Source organism: Porites lutea, chromosome 8, assembly GCF_958299795.1.
Source record: "Porites lutea chromosome 8, jaPorLute2.1, whole genome shotgun sequence".
NCBI lineage: Eukaryota > Metazoa > Cnidaria > Anthozoa > Scleractinia > Poritidae > Porites > Porites lutea.
The window spans coordinates 26,022,017-26,037,638 of NC_133208.1; the positions used below are offsets into that span (position 1 = coordinate 26,022,017).

Consider the following 15,622-nt stretch of genomic DNA (forward strand, 5'->3'; position numbering starts at 1 on the left):
CTTAAGCTGTCTATTAGCCTGCGAATACAGACTTTTTACTGGAAATCTGTGGATAAGTTCAGATTCTAGTTAAAGAGTGTAATTCTTTCCTTGTGACCTACTTTTTGTACCCACTGCAACTCCATGCTGTGTGCGGTAATTAGAAGGGTGGGGTTGAGTTAAAAAAAATCTTGATCTTGGCATTAATCATATTGTTAATTTTATCTATGTTTGAATGTCTGTTTCTAGGCTTTCTTAGTTACAAGGGACAGGAGCTCTTGAATTTAAAAAATGGAATATTCTCATGAGAAACTGAAAGCTTGTATGGAGTATGATGCTCAAGGAGAAGCAGTTTTAGATCTACGGAGGAAAAGACTCTCCAGGTTACCTGATGCAGTCACTGAACTGAGTGAACTGGGAGTACTTCTGCTGAATGAAAATAACCTGACAGAATTACCAACAAGTATTTGCAAGTTAAAAAATCTTAAAATGCTCAACTTGGATCATAATCACTTAACGCAGTTACCTGATGAGATTGGTGACCTGAAAAAGCTGGTGGAGCTGATTGTGAGTAACAACCAGTTGTCTGGTTTACCTATGAGTATACAGAATCTCAACAAGCTTGAATTGCTCTACCTTCATAAGAACCAATTAAACAAGTTGCCTGATGAGATAGGTGACCTGAAGGAGCTAAGGCTACTGAGTGTGTACATGAATCAGTTGGTTGGTTTACCTACCAGTATACTAAAGCTAAACAGTCTGGAAAGGCTGTACATAGATGATAACAAATTAACAGCATTACCCATTGAGATTGGTGACTTAAAGGAGCTAAGGGAGCTGAGTGTGAGCAACAACCAGTTGGTTGGTTTACCTACCCATATACAGAAGCTGAACAAGCTAAAGGGGCTGAATTTAAATTATAACAGATTAACAACATTAATACCCGAGATTGGTGACCTAAAGGAGTTGAGGACATTGAATGTGAAAAAAAACCAGTTGAGTTGTTTACCGAGCAGTATTCTGAGGCTGAAGAAGCTTGAGGAGTTGAATGTGGCTGGTAACAGATTAACTGAGTTAGGGTCTGCAGCTGAGCTTAATGACCTGGCCTATAATCTGAATAGACTAAAGGTCAGTGGTAATCCTTTAACTGTTGATGCAATAAGAATTATTCTGGAATCAATGAATAAACGAAAAAAGTACACTGATATTATGGGTGAGTGCAGACTTATTTCCACTAAATTATTATTAAATTTGTAAAAATATTTTTAACAAGTTATATTTTAGAGTAACTTGCTTGTTTCTTATAGCCAATAAGTAATTCTACCAAGTACTCAATATTAATGCAAAACTGTTAAGTGACCTTAACTCTATTTGGAAGTAAACTCTGCAGGGCTGAGTGGGCCCCAGTACCCTACATGTAGTTTGTGGTAGACAAGTATGACCCAGATATACATGTAATCAATGTTTCCTTACAACAATAATAATTATTATTAAAAACTGAATCATTGGGTAATGCAATTCTACAGCTCTGATTGCCTTAGCCATCATGGTATATGAGCCATTATACCATGCTCTCTAAATAGCTGTACGCATCTGCTCTAGGCTTGCATGATAAATTCTGCAAGAAGAATTTCGAGCAAAATAACAATTTCTGGGGGAACATTCTGCTGGCAGAAAAAGGCATTTTCGAGCAGAATTTGAGCAGAATAAGGGAAAATCAGCGGTACTAATGATATGCATAAGAGTTGTCAGAAAAATTTAAACCTAAATGAAAAACAAATGGAAAGTACCTTGTGATTAATTTGATTATTTGATACCTACAACACACTCACATTAAAAGTAAGATGAATTACATTTTTTCTATGCATAGTGAATATCTTTTTTTAAGGGTTAGGCCCAGGCTTCCTTCTATCTTTGTGAGAATAATGGTGTCCAAGCAGAACTTTGAGCACTGAGAATAAACTATTTTTACAAGCACTGCCGGCAGGCAGAATAAGCCATTTTACGAGCAGAATTTATCCAAGCCTAGTCAAAATTAAAAACAAGCGGAGTAATTGTTAATTATTTCATCTTATATATTTTTTTTTGTTATGGTGATCAGCTTTTGAGTTCTGAGACACTACAAACTTTTATTTGAAGGTTGATAGGGTTTGATTTTGTACACCTCTTCCATGTTATAATGACACAGTGGCATAAGTTGTATAATTGTCTGTGTGTAAGCTACAACCTGTAGCCCATTTTACAGTTGTGGGCTTGGTGTCCTAGCCTTTGAGAGAACGTGAGGCTGAGGTTGATCTTGTTTTGATACAAACCTCCTCCCTTTTATAATGTAAATTTTGCTTTAAATTACTAGTTTGCATGACAACAACATGATTTACATAATAAAGCAAGAAGACTCCAGCCTCGTTTCCAACTGTCACTGTAAAATGGGCAATTTCAAAAAGCTTTGAGACAGTGTAACTTACTAAGCCAAAAATGGTGTTTATCAGACTTCATTCGATTCCTGCCCCCTCCCCTGTCATTAAAGTTGTAAGGATATCGTAATCAACTCCTGCAGTTACCCTGATAACTTACAGAGGTTGTGCATTCTGCTAATTAAAGGTCAGCAATGATTGGGTAGAAAGAATTAAACTATAATTTTCATTATTTTTATCATTTAAGTCCCTACAGAAATTGAGGCACGAGGAGAAAGAGCACAACTTGCTTATCAAAGCGCTCTAAGAGATGGAGCTGTTAATGTTTACCGTGGTCGAGTATTGCTGATTGGTCAGGATCGGGCAGGAAAAACAAGTTTGAAGAAGTCTCTCATTGGTGTACCATTTAATCCAAAAGAAAAAAGTACTGAAGGAATTGAAGTGGATCCTTCAATATTTCAAGTGGATGTTGATGAATTTAAGGATTGGCAACCTATTGATGAGAGTAAACATGGTTTGCTGGGATGCTCTAAAGATGTGGCACAGATGATTGTGGAAAAGCTGTGTGTTCCAGTTAGTCGTAATTGGATTCAGGAGGAGAATGAAGGTGAATTAAAATATGGCAGCAACTGTACAAATGATGGTCACAAGAATGGGGAACAGAATATTGCTGATCCTGCGGGGGAAAAGAAAGAAGATGCCTTTGTGAACCAGGTTTGGGCCAAGTCAAATCCTCATATTCACCAGTATCATCTTATTTATTACTAGGACAACTGTAAGTTAGGAGTTTCAATTTGAAAGTAAGTGTTGGCGTCAGAGCTTACGGAGAATACAGTTTGAAAATATGTGGTTAGTAGAGAATATTAAAAAAAGATTTCAATTCAAGCAGGACAGCCATCGATGATGGGTGCCCGACAAATCCCAAACACGAGTGTCCAAGATCATGGTTATGCAATATGAGTCTTCAAAATATTTTTTTACAATTATGATACCTCTTATTTCACAAAATGACATGAAACGATCAGCTTTACGATGTTCTTCTATCATGAATTACAACCAAAACAAGTGTCAGAATTTGCAGCCCCCCTAAACTGGCCAATCGCAGTATATACGTACCAACTGCTCAGGGTCTGGACAATCTGCGAGCCATGCAAGCCATGGGAAAAAATAGAGTTTTATGAAATTGTAAATGCATGAAAGATGTTACCTGCTTAGCTCCCTGTAAGGGCATGTGAGGTTTTGCCGTTGGACTATTTGCAGAATTACGTAGTGTTGGTCGACTTTCATTGATTAGGGTTAAGCACTCGCTCTACGCCTTTTAGGGGTAAACACTCATTTACAACGGTTAGCTTTCGGTTTTTTTTTTCTTGTTACTGCTTTTTGGATTTTTTTGAATTTTTCTTTCGCATGGCTCGCTGACTCGCACTGTGTCCTAACTCCATTACTCATCTTGATGAAGTAGATTGTATAAATTAGTAAATAAATTTAATTGCCAAGAATTCATAAAAATGAGCATGCAGTTAAATTCTTTTTTCTTTCTATTTTTGATACCAATTTTGCAGGTTCTCGATCCAAATGTAGACAGTGTTATTGGACTCGCATCAGCAGAGCCTGATCGTGAGTTATTGATTGATACTGCTTCACCTCCAGATGAAATCCAGGAGCAGGCCATTGAGTTGATAAAGTATGTGGAAGGTGAAGGTGTCAAAGAAGAATCTGTTTTCAGTGTTGAAATGTGGGATTTTGCTGGACAAGAGCTGTATTATGCATCTCATCCTGTATTTTTAACATCACGTGCGATATATATTTTGGTGTGCAACCTTAGCAAATCACTGCATGACACTACCCAACCCTGTGTGAGACAAGGAAGTCATAATTTCATGTTGGAAAACCCAAATGGGGAAACAAATTTGGAGAATCTACTATCTTGGCTGTCCACAGTGCATAGCATAACACAGGTGAGAGGAGAAACCTGTGACGATGCGGAAGGAAAGCTTCCTCATCTTCGGCCACCAGTGATCATTGTAGGCACCCATGCAGACAAACCATTTGAGGACATTGCAACAATGAAATCACAAATACAGAGGGCAATTGCTGGTAAGGACTATGAAGGACATGTGGTGCGGCCTATCTTTAGCATTGACAACACTGCAAGATCACTTCAAAGAAAGATCAAAAGGGTTTTCAGACAAGATAAACACATTGATCACATTCAAGCTCTACAGGACAGAATCATGGAAGTGCTAAAACAGGAGCCATACATGGGGGAGAGTATACCTGTGAGGTAAGTCATTATTGACTAGGGCCCAGTTCCTCCTCGAACGATGGTTAAGTTTAACCCAGGATTAAGCCAAATTTTTAAGAGCCAATGTCTGTAATTTTCGAGAATCGGTTGACAGTCGTGAATTTTTGAATTTCTTCATATTTTGCCCACATAATCTCTATAGTACACTTATTTCAAAAATCACATTAAAACTTGTAACGGCTTTTTATTTTTTCCTGAATCGGGCAAAGTTTGAAAAACGCTAAATCGGCGCTCTTTCGAGTATGAAATTAGCGAAAATTAAGCATTTTCTTCGCGCTCGTACATAAAAACGTGATGATATCTCTAAATGAAATCAAATCACATAGCAAACATAGACTTGTGCTTTATAATTCAGCAATTACCTTTAGATAAGCTGCTTAAATGTGGCTGTGTCGGACGCAAGAAGAAACACGATATTTCGGCTCTTTTCAAAAATGACAAATTTGACCTAACTTCACCATTGAAAAAAACAATTGATACATGGAATTTCAACATGAAATAAACACTATTTTAAAGCACATCCTTTGCCGTTTCTTGTGATAAAAAATTTTTGGCGGCATTACAAAAGTGCGTCGCTGAGAAACCGAAAGGTGCAGGGTAGTTCGCAAGTTGGAACGCTCAAACAAGCTAGCCGCGACTGTAAGCACACAAAAGTTTTTGCAAACTTATCTTCTTTTACAAGGGGCACATTACGGAAAGCTCTTAAAATCTTTTGAAAAACGCTTTTCAATTTGATAGTTATAAAAAAAAACTAAGTAGATTAACACTGCATTTGATTGCACGCAAGTAGCTGAAAAAGACGACGCTCAGATTAAGTCCTCATTGAGTGTAAATATTGACCTTGAGTTTCTGCACCTAAAATAAAGCCGCTAGAAACGGCGTGTTAGCTCTAAATGGGATTCGAGATCTCTAAGAATTTACTTACCACAGTCGTTCAACTGCAAGTGGCCGCAGTTTACTGAAATCTTCCGTCGTTTAGCCTCGTACTAAATGCTGTGTTGCGTGATGAAAGCCCGTGTGTGATCTGAGTCTGGTCACGCAACCGTACAGAAAAGGATGAATCATCGCACGAGTGTACAAGAAAAAATAAAATGACAATTAACACTGTTTTTTTTTTTAGTTTTATATTTTATATTCTCCAAAACATGTGGAACCAAACTTGATTTTAGGATGTACCAGCCGAAACTCAAATAGAGAAAGAAAACAAATAGAGTTACTAAGCCGAGTCTGCAAAACTTTTCACACTAGTTTTCTTTTATTTGCACTTAGCCTTCTGAGCCTTTGCTTGTGATAAACTAATCTTAACCCCGCTTGGCGTATAGACTTCTCTATCGATCACCTCTGTATGAATTGAGTGGTTTAGGTACACACGTACGCCATATGCCACATGAAGGTAGAGCAGGGAAATGGAAACGAGTGAAACTGTTTAAAGAAAGTTGGCCAATGCTCCGCAAAAGAACGTTCCTGAAAAACCACAAATCGACAATGGACAATGGACACATTTGATAAGCGAAATACAAGTATTTAACTTGTTTAAATTACTGAAAGGTATTGCTTTGCTCCTCTGCAGCAAGGGCATCTTCTGGTGAGACCTCAACCTGCTGTTGACGAATTGTACTTTATCTGATCCCACGCCCCCGAACAGAGGTCCTTAAAGGCCAGTCTACATAGTATGGCCTTAGGCCAGAAAGCTCGTACTGCTAGCTCCCGCCTAAAAAAAGGAACAGTCACTTGGCTCTGTCCGCCACCACCCCCCGGCACTTGTTCGCACTCTAGAAAATAAACCAATTCACTGACAAGTTTTTTTTCATAACGCCTAAATCCGTCGCGTAAATGAAAAAATGCTTTAAAATGCCTCAGCCATTTTAAAAGACAGAAAAGGCTCAAAAAGGCCTTTCATTTCTATTTAAATTTCAGATGGAGAATGCCCTTTTCCTAGGTCTGCACCAGAAGTGACTTGCGCGCTAAAACTCCTTCGAAGTGGTATCTCTCAGGCAAAAACGACCGCCTAGCGGCGAGGAGCGAGGAGAGAAGTTAGTGGCCATTTTCGAAAAGAAAAAAAGTGTAAAGGCAGCAACTTCGTCGCTCGGAAAACGTCTGCGTATATAATTTTCTTCAGGCCGCACAGAGTCATCAATTAATGTGCCTTTACGGACCCCTTTAAAATGAGCAGCCAGTAGGCTGTTCTGGAACGCTACAACGTGATTTGTGCTCCGCCACCCGGAACCAAACATTTAGCGGTGATGAGGAAAAAATTTTATTTTCATGCGCCAATTTTGTGGATCAAACAAAGTCTGCTAGCTCTTAATGCAGTGATAAAGACATGAATTTTTGTATGTGTAGGGTTGATCCTAATGGAGAACCCAATGCCAACCAACCCACCCATCTCTTCCTCCTGCCCTAAACTTAAACAAGCTAATTAGACTTTTCATGACGTTAGCATTGTCACCTGAGACCTCTCGCGTGCTCGTCTATTTTCGAAACGAAAAAAGAGTGTAAAAGCTTCACCTTCGTCGCTCAGCCGAAACGTCTGCGTATATTATTTTCTTCAGGCCATACAGAGTCATCAATCGATGTGCCTTTATGGACCCCTCTATGAGCAGCCAGTAGGCTGATCTAGAACGGTACCACGTGATTTGTTGCACCGCCACCCGGAACCAAACATTTAGCGGTGATGTGGAAAAACTCTTATTTCAGTCATGCGCCAATTTTGGGGGATCAAACAAAGATCACCTAACGTAAATGAAGAAAACCTTACTTGTATCATTAGCATGGTAGGGTCGATGTTTGGTTATTGCCCTACATACTCATGTGACTAACAAGTCAGGAACATACCAAGTGACTCACGACATCTTTTCTATGATCGCAATAAATTCAGCATTACTGGGGCCACCGGCGCCACAAACCAAGTTTGAATATGTGCGAGATGCTATACGAACATACAACAAAGACTTGCACCGTAAAACACTTCTACCAGGAATTTCTTTTCCGGCGCGTTACGCGTCACGCACTTCCGGAATGTCATCTTCCCTCGTGTTGACAGATTGAAAACATATACAAACTTAACTTTGATTCTGCCGTGATGCAGAATTTAGTCAGCGGTACTGTGAACCCGTCTAGCATTTAAGTTCAGGTAAGTAAATAACTTTTCTGATTTTAAGGTTTCAATACGATTAAAACTATAGCAAGCGAGTATTTCGACAATATTCCCCCCTACTAACTGTGATTTGAACTGCGTATTCGTGTCTCTTCATTATGGTTTATCGCAAAAATCAGTTGAAAGGGATCATGTTAAACCGAACAGAAACGCCAGAATATAGTCTGAAACCGTTACAACTCTGACTAGGGTTTAAATGTCGAAGTAACTTATGTTTGCGAAGGATTAATATTCCAAGCGTCGAAACTTGCTTGTTGCACGTGCTTTCCTGGTGTCAAAATACCGTTCAGGTTTTGGTCTCTCGAAGGTGCGCATTTGGAATGCCGCCAGAAATATTTTAACACAAACAACAGCAAAGGATATCCTTCAATACAGTTGTTGTTTCATACTGAAATTCTATGTACCAACTGGGTTTTTACGATGGTGAAGTTAGTTCAAATTTGCCATTTTTGAAAAGTGCTGAAACCGTGTTTCTTCTTGCGACCGATACAGTCACATTTAAACGGTTTATTTAAAGTTAATTGCTGAATTATAAAGTAAAAATGTGTGTCTGTTTTGTGACTTGATTTCATCTAGAGATATCATTCCGTTTTTATGTACCAGCGCGAAGAAAATGCTCAATTTTCGCTAATTTCGTACTCGAAAGAGCGCCGATTTAGAGTTTATCAAACTTTGCCTGATTCCTGAAAAAATAAAAAGCAGTTGCAAGTTTTAACGTGATTTTTGAAATTAGTGTACTATAGAGATTATTTGGGCGAAATATGAAGAAATTCAAAAATTCACGACTGTCAACCGATTCTCGAAAATTACAGACATTGGCTCTTAAATACGGTTTTTCTTGTCTAACAACATTCAAGCTCACTCTTTACTCTGAGATAAAGTAATAGTGATACAAAATATTAAAAGACAATTCTAGTCTTTTGAATGAGAATTTCCGTTGGAAGAATTTGGGATTTGAGGCCTTTGTTTCAGACCTAATGGGTTAATTCTGCCTTCAGTTGTAATTTTATTTTTAGGGTTTTCAGACTGGTTTGAAACTGTTGTGTCACTTTTTAATCTCTTTCTGCACATGCCCATGCCCGAGTTTAAGAAGCTTATATTTTGCGTCTTGAATAGAAGGGCGCAAAGCTGTCGACCTATAAACAGCATTTTGGGTAGTTTTGGTTTTTTATAGTCAGAAAGTGACCGGAAAACGGCTTGACTAGCTTCAAACGGCATTTTCGGAGAAATTCCCAGGAGTGAAAGGGTCAAAGAAGTTACTATTAACTTTGGTGACTGAGACACTGTTCCTTTAATACAGAATTGACTGTGCGGTGTACTAAACAGTGACCTCTTAATGTAGGACTATCTGGCGTCGAGTCAATGATGCGAAGTTTACCCTTCTGTTTTGGAATGTGTGCATGCTTTTGCACAATTAGTCAAAGCAGGTGCTTTTCTTAGTGACATGAATACTATTACGTGCTTCCTTTTTTATAAACTAGGTGGCTCAACTTTGAGAAGGTCATCGATGCTTTACAGTCCAAGGACGTTTGTCATTTAAATATAACGGAACTTCAAACCTATGCCAAAGATAAGTGCTTTGTTAATGACGAGGAAGAGTTCACCACCATGGTGAATTTTTATCATGACATGGAGATAATTATCAAGCACTGTAGCACAGTCATTCTGAGTGCCAAGTGGCTGATAGACCTGTTCAGGCAGCTGATCACTATTCCACATTTTAATAAAATGGTAAGAAAAACGCTTATTGTATAGACACCAATGAAATGCCAGGTGAGCTTTCACGCGAAAACATGATATCTTTATACGTGAAAATAAAATGTTATGTTCACATGTGAATAGATCATCGTTGCTATGGCTACATAATAAATCGCACCTTTTGCAGCAAAAAAAAATATTCAAGTGGAATGGTTTGGTATTTTATTGGTGTTTATATAATAAATAGAACATTACATCGCCGCTTGGAGATACGAAATTTCTCTTTTCGTGTTCACACTCGAAGAGAAATTTCATATCTCCGCGCGGTCATGTAATATTCAGGACTATTAGTTTCAACCTGATACTTGGCTTTCTCTACTGGAGAGATCGATGGAGGGTCAAAATGCTCTTGCTCCAACGCTGTGTTTTGCGCAAGTTTCTCGTTATAGAAGGTTAAAACGGGCGTGATCCGACAAAGAGAAGGTCCAAACGCTCATGAATTTCAGATCGCGTTCTGTGCATTCCATCCATCCTTAGTGGAAGTCCTAACGAATGCTGGCTACTTATGTGCCACGCACGCGTAAAACCAACGTGGAGATTGGGATTGCGGGCTCCTATGGTCGCCCACAATTAGCTCTCTGCTACCTGGATTCCTTTTTAAAGACTCTGTAATCACCTCTCATTTTATTATCTTTCAGGACCCCAAGGTTTCCAAGCACTGGGAGAAACTGAGAGAAAGCGGTGTCCTCAGCATGGAACTAGTTGAGCATGTGTTTTCCAAATTTCTTCTAAAGGGCGTTGTCAGAGATGACATTCTAGACTTGATGGAGCAGTTTGGCTTGATTGCAAAGTTCTCACCTGTTAAAACTGAGGAAAAGTATTTTGTACCATCTCAACTCAAAGTGCCACCTGATTCCCTCTGTGCCATGGTACCCTCGCACTCTGACCCCTGTCCTCTATATGTCTTCTTTGTTGCTGGTTTTGTGCCCCACGGCTTGTTTACACGGCTTGTTTCTCGACTTGTTCGTTGGTGTTCTGAGGCTGGTCCAACTCAGCCCCCTACCCTGTACCGAAATGGAGCATGGTTCGTCATTGGGACAAGAACTGTCCATGATTTAGTTCTTTTCTGCAAGAAACAGTACATCAAGTTTTTTGTCATGCAAAGATCCCAAGATCAGCAGGTCTCAGGGGATAAAGGAAGTGAGGTTGCAATTCAGGTGCGTGAGTTTGTGGAGGCAACACTCCAATCTTTGTCACAGGATCTGCTCTATCTACGTGGGCTGCAGTATCAGATTCGTGTCGCCTGTCCATACTGTCAGCTAGAAAAGTGCAGTGGTCATAATCAGCTGGCATGTGCACATGTTGACTGTCGTCATCTCCTTGAGATAAGAGAAGGTGGCCCACTTTTGTGCAAAAAGAAACCTTCAAAAAAAGTTCTCACAGTCGAGGGCCTGGAAAAATGGTTCTCACTGTCAACAAGCGAGGTACTAATGAAATACAATCTCTAAGCAACACTGGTAGCATAAAATTAATTGAAGAGAAATATAACCTCGAAGGGTAGTTATGTTAAAATTAAGGCACCATACGATGAGGCTTTAATCACTATCTGAAAAGATTGAACGTAGTCTTTTTAGGGATGATGTCTGGTGTAATGTGACTTATTTATTCTTCGACACGGCTTCTCCCTAGTGGAAGAGAAAATAATGGAAAAGAGGGAGTTATTACATAAATTTAAGTTGTGGTCAATAAGCATTGTCAATTTAGCATGAACTGATACTATCACTTAAGTTGATAACAGCAAAGTTGACTTTCAAAGCTCTTAATCAGTTTGCTCTTGTGAAGGGGTGGCATTGAAACATCAGTCTTTGAGTTTCGTTACATTAGCCTATTGATCTTATCAACTCTATTGTTAAATGTGTATTGTAATGCCCATATGCATAGCAAAGTGCATGGCGTACGTTATCTTTTGTATGTATTGCGTTGATGTTCCAATCTTGGAGCAACATTGCCTTATAGGGCTTATAGCTTTAACGTGTATGACCTTACCAATCACGATTGTGTCTATTGGCCCGAAGGTCTTATAGCGATGTGCGCCTTTTTTTTTTTTCACTCGTCATGATTTTATTTTGCTACTTAAGCTGACCTCATCTTTAATTTGATGGAATCAGGTTTTACGAGTGTTGGTTCAAACGCTTTCTAGACAGCACCCTATATAAAAGTACTATTTTGAAATATGTAATGTTGGTTTTCTTTCAGGAATTGCATTCAGCCTTTTCTGGTATAACACAACGTCATGCACAGCCTTCAACCTTAAAAGTTTCCCTCCTTTCTAATGAGTGGGGGTCATCTAAGGGTGGCTTGTCAACAATCAACAGAACGCTTGCCATACATTTGGCAAAACAACCAAACGTAGAAGTCACTATTATTGTACCTCAATTTGAGTGCGGTGAAGATGACAAGAGAGCTGCCAAGGCTCATAACATTTCCATTATGGAAGTACATCGTCGCCCTGGCTTTAGTGATCCTCTTGATTGGTTGAGCTTTCCACCAAGAAACCTTGACATTCAGGTCGTGATTGGTCATGGCGCAAAGCTTGGTAAACAAGCTCAAATCATCCAAGAGTCTCATTGTTGCAAGTGGGTTCAGGTAGTGCACACCGAACCTGAAGAGCTAGCAATGTATAAGAACTATCCGGGCGCAATTACCAAGGGAGAAGGAAAGAATAGAGCTGAAGTTGAGCTGTGCCAACTTGCAGATCTCGTTGTGGCAGTTGGGCCCAAGTTGACAGAAGCATTCTCGTCCTACTTGAGTTCATCTCATCAAGATGTCTTCCAGCTGATGCCAGGCACCTTTAAAGAGTTTTCAGATGTCGAGCATGCTACTACGCGAGCGAGTGCGAAGTTCAAGGTGTTAACCTTTGGCCGTGGTGATTTTGAAGACTTCAGTCTCAAAGGATACGACATTGCCGCTCAAGCAATAGTTGAAATGAAGGACAGTTCTTACCGTCTGATCTTTGTTGGTGCACCTGATGGAAAGCAGGATGAAGTCGCGGAAATGTTATGCCAGACGGGCATTCCAAGAAACCAGTTGTTTGTCAGATCATTCTTGAAAGACAAGCAAAGATTAAAAGAGTTGTTTTTTGAAGTTGATGTGGCCATCATGCCTTCAAGAACTGAGGGTTTTGGCTTGACAGCACTGGAAGCCATGTCAGCCGGTCTTCCCATTCTGGTCAGTGGAAACTCCGGATTTGGAGAAGCACTGCGTTGTCTTCCAATGGGCGAGTCATTTGTGATTGATTCGGATGACCCCAAGGAATGGGCAAAGGCAATAGTAGCTATCCAACAAAAATCTAGGGCACAGCGGCTTGAGGAAATCCAAAGACTTCGAAGAAGCTATGAAGAGAGATTCAGTTGGGAGAGACAGTGCAAATCCCTTGTTGACACGATGTGGAAGATGGTTTACGGTAAGAAATAAATTCTTACCCTAAGTAAAGTAACGATAATTTAAATGAGCAATTTTAGGATGAGGCTGAGTATGATCTGAAAAATTTTGTAGATCGTGGAGGATGCTGGCCGATGCGGATAACACCCTACGAGATCTGCATAATTTTGCACATCATTTGAAATCCCAATCCAATTATTGTTTTATTATCCATTCAAAACAGTTCATACTTGAAAAACATGCCTACCTCGATCGATGTTAAGTTTCTGTCTTCAACTTTGTCCCAGGGCCTCTCAGTTGCCGTGCCCTTTTCTGGCGATATCCTATACTATTGACGTCATTTTACTGGATATCGCAAACGTCTTCCAAATTTGATCATCGCTAGCTGGTTTTAAAGAAATAGTCGTGGCATTTGAGTCGTTCTCATTTTGTTCTGTTGAAGCCACCCTAGTTTAAAATGGTCAGTTGGTTTTTCTTTGGACCAGTGTACTATCTCCCATAGAGCGTTTTCAATCACGTGGCGAGCATCTACGCCAATTTGTGGAAACAAAATAAAGAGTTTATATAAGAAAAGAGTTCAACTCCCACAGGATTGCTTTGGAACACCAACATTGCCGCCGTTTCGTTGTTTTGGAACACTAGTATGACCGACATGACGTCATGTGAAAACGCTATATTAAACTGACGTGAAATAACCTTTCGCATTCTGGATTTTTCCTCTCTATCATTTGCAGGTGAACTGGTTTTCCTTGCACTTCAAAAAATCAAGCTGGAAGCGCGCAGAGAGGCCAGCAAAACTGAGCTGTCGTTGAATTTAAAGAGGGTTGCTTTGGAGAAAGGTTTTGCGATTTCTGACAATCAAGGATATGGAAACTGCATGTTTTTTGCACTTTCAGAACAACTTGACCACATCAAAAGAATTAAGATCTCCCATGAAGAGTTACGCCTAACTGTTGTGCAGTACCTCAAGGACAACCCGAGGCTGGTTAGTATCTTTTTTTAGTGCCTTCAAACTATTTATCTCATACTAGCAACTTAAGCTGTCCTAAGTGGAGAAGGAAGAAAATAAAGAGGGTTTCTTCCTCAATATAAATCAAATAATGAAGGTCCAAGCATAAATGGAAACGGAGTGGGGAACATATCCTTTTTTCGCCTCGGCTGTTAATCGTCTTTCGTAAGTTTAAAGAAACAGACCTGTGACTTGACTGAAATAGAACTTTGCCACCACGGTGGCTTTTTTCCTGCTCACTTCTCTTTTGCGTCATCCACGCTATCTGAACGCTTGAAGAGGCTAACGGACATATCGAGTTGGTCCTCTAAGGTGGACACCTCTCTTAGAGTACGACTACTGACGGTGTCTAGAAATGCACTTTGTCGTTTTTCTAGTAACTACTGGATTTTTTCTACTCCCAATTGTGGCCTTTACGGGGAGGTTCCGCACAAAAGGGGTAGGGGACTTTATTAGTTTCAGCGTAAAAAGGGGGTAGGGAAATTTGTCATTTCGGTCTGTAAAAGGACTAAAAAGGGCTAACAGACGCTTTTCATAAATGTAAAAGAAACAAGAAAACTTCCTGGTTTAGTGATTTATTCATAAAAAAATGGTGTATTTACAGCAGTTTTAACTTTGCATCCCTTTTAAAAGGGATGCGAAGTTCTAAACTAGGTATGTGAAAGGGGTACCATTTGTCAATATACAAGGTATACGAAAGGGGTACGTTTTCGCTCAAAAATGGTACATAAAAGGTTAAGGGGTTAAGAGCCCCCCCGGATAAAACTGTTGAGTACTCCCCGGGGGGTCTCTGGTGGAGAGAGCTGACTGCGTAGTTTTCTGAATAAGAACCGTCTAGAAATGCACTTTGTCGTTTTTCTAGTAACTACAGCATTTTTCTCTTGCAGCCGGATGGGACAGATCTCTTCCACTTTGTTGATGGATATTCATCTTGGAACGCTTACCTCACAAACATGGTGGCAGATGGTACATGGGGTGATCACGTGGTTCTCTATGGTGCTGCAAACTGCTTTGAAACATGCATTCACGTGATCAGCAGTCTGCCGCATCACCATGACGTAATGATCTGCCCAGAGTATGATGTTAGTGGTAGTAATCGGCTTGTGCTGGGTCACGTGCATGAGCTTCACTATGTTAGTCTTATTCCACATGAAGGATACTAAGATGTCTAATTACTATGCAATGTTTAATTTCCAAATTCGCGTTACCAAATTCATATCATTTGAATCAATCAATTGCATCTTTCATTTGCCACCTTTTTGCTGTGTTGTTGGCAAGAAACTTCTCTCTCCATTTAAACTGAACGTGTCCTTTTAGTCACATGTTTGCAATTCATCAATGTTATTGTGACGGAATAAAACAGACATTTAAATATGATTAATTCATAAGGGAAATTTTCTGTCTGCAAATAATCGTACACAGGTCCCCGACCTTAGGTAATATGAAAATCTACTTATTTGTTTTAGTCACTCTATTCTATTCTAACAGGGTTTAGTTGTTAAGGACCACATTGCCTGCAGTCACTGTAAGCATTATAGCAACATTTCTGTCTTATAGTATGTCTCTGAATTCTTAGTTTACACATACGTCGCAAAGATGAACACAAGGAACGTTCACAG

At 39.7% G+C, this 15,622-nt stretch overlaps 2 protein-coding genes across 2 annotated transcripts; both read left to right on the plus strand.

The window, feature by feature from the left end:
- Window positions 1-270: 270 nt before the first annotated feature.
- Window positions 271-4,064, plus strand: LOC140945423 (uncharacterized). The gene is made up of 3 exons (XM_073394449.1): window positions 271-1,192; window positions 2,641-3,193; window positions 3,956-4,064. Exons 1-2 carry the CDS (start codon window positions 271-273, stop codon window positions 3,159-3,161), a joined length of 1,443 nt encoding a protein of 480 aa, XP_073250550.1. The 3' UTR covers window positions 3,162-3,193; window positions 3,956-4,064.
- LOC140947103 (uncharacterized) lies at window positions 3,982-15,344 on the plus strand. The gene is made up of 6 exons (XM_073396183.1): window positions 3,982-4,677; window positions 9,337-9,586; window positions 10,252-11,037; window positions 11,810-13,016; window positions 13,729-13,979; window positions 14,891-15,344. The coding sequence occupies exons 1-6, from the start codon at window positions 4,127-4,129 to the stop codon at window positions 15,164-15,166; spliced, it is 3,321 nt and encodes a 1,106-aa protein (XP_073252284.1). The 5' UTR covers window positions 3,982-4,126; the 3' UTR covers window positions 15,167-15,344.
- Window positions 15,345-15,622: the final 278 nt, after the last annotated feature.

Bases quoted from the DNA above. Each gene is read 5' to 3' on its own strand.
- LOC140945423 (XM_073394449.1), top strand. From the start codon at position 271: ATGGAATATTCTCATGAGAAACTGAAAGCTTGTATGGAGTATGATGCT. The intron at 1,193-2,640 runs GTGAGTGCAGAC...TTATCATTTAAG, and splicing joins AAAGTACACTGATATTATGG to TCCCTACAGAAATTGAGGCA.
- LOC140947103 (XM_073396183.1), top strand. From the start codon at position 4,127: ATGTGGGATTTTGCTGGACAAGAGCTGTATTATGCATCTCATCCTGTA. The intron at 4,678-9,336 runs GTAAGTCATTAT...TTTATAAACTAG, and splicing joins GGGGAGAGTATACCTGTGAG to GTGGCTCAACTTTGAGAAGG. The intron at 9,587-10,251 runs GTAAGAAAAACG...ATTATCTTTCAG, and splicing joins TTCCACATTTTAATAAAATG to GACCCCAAGGTTTCCAAGCA.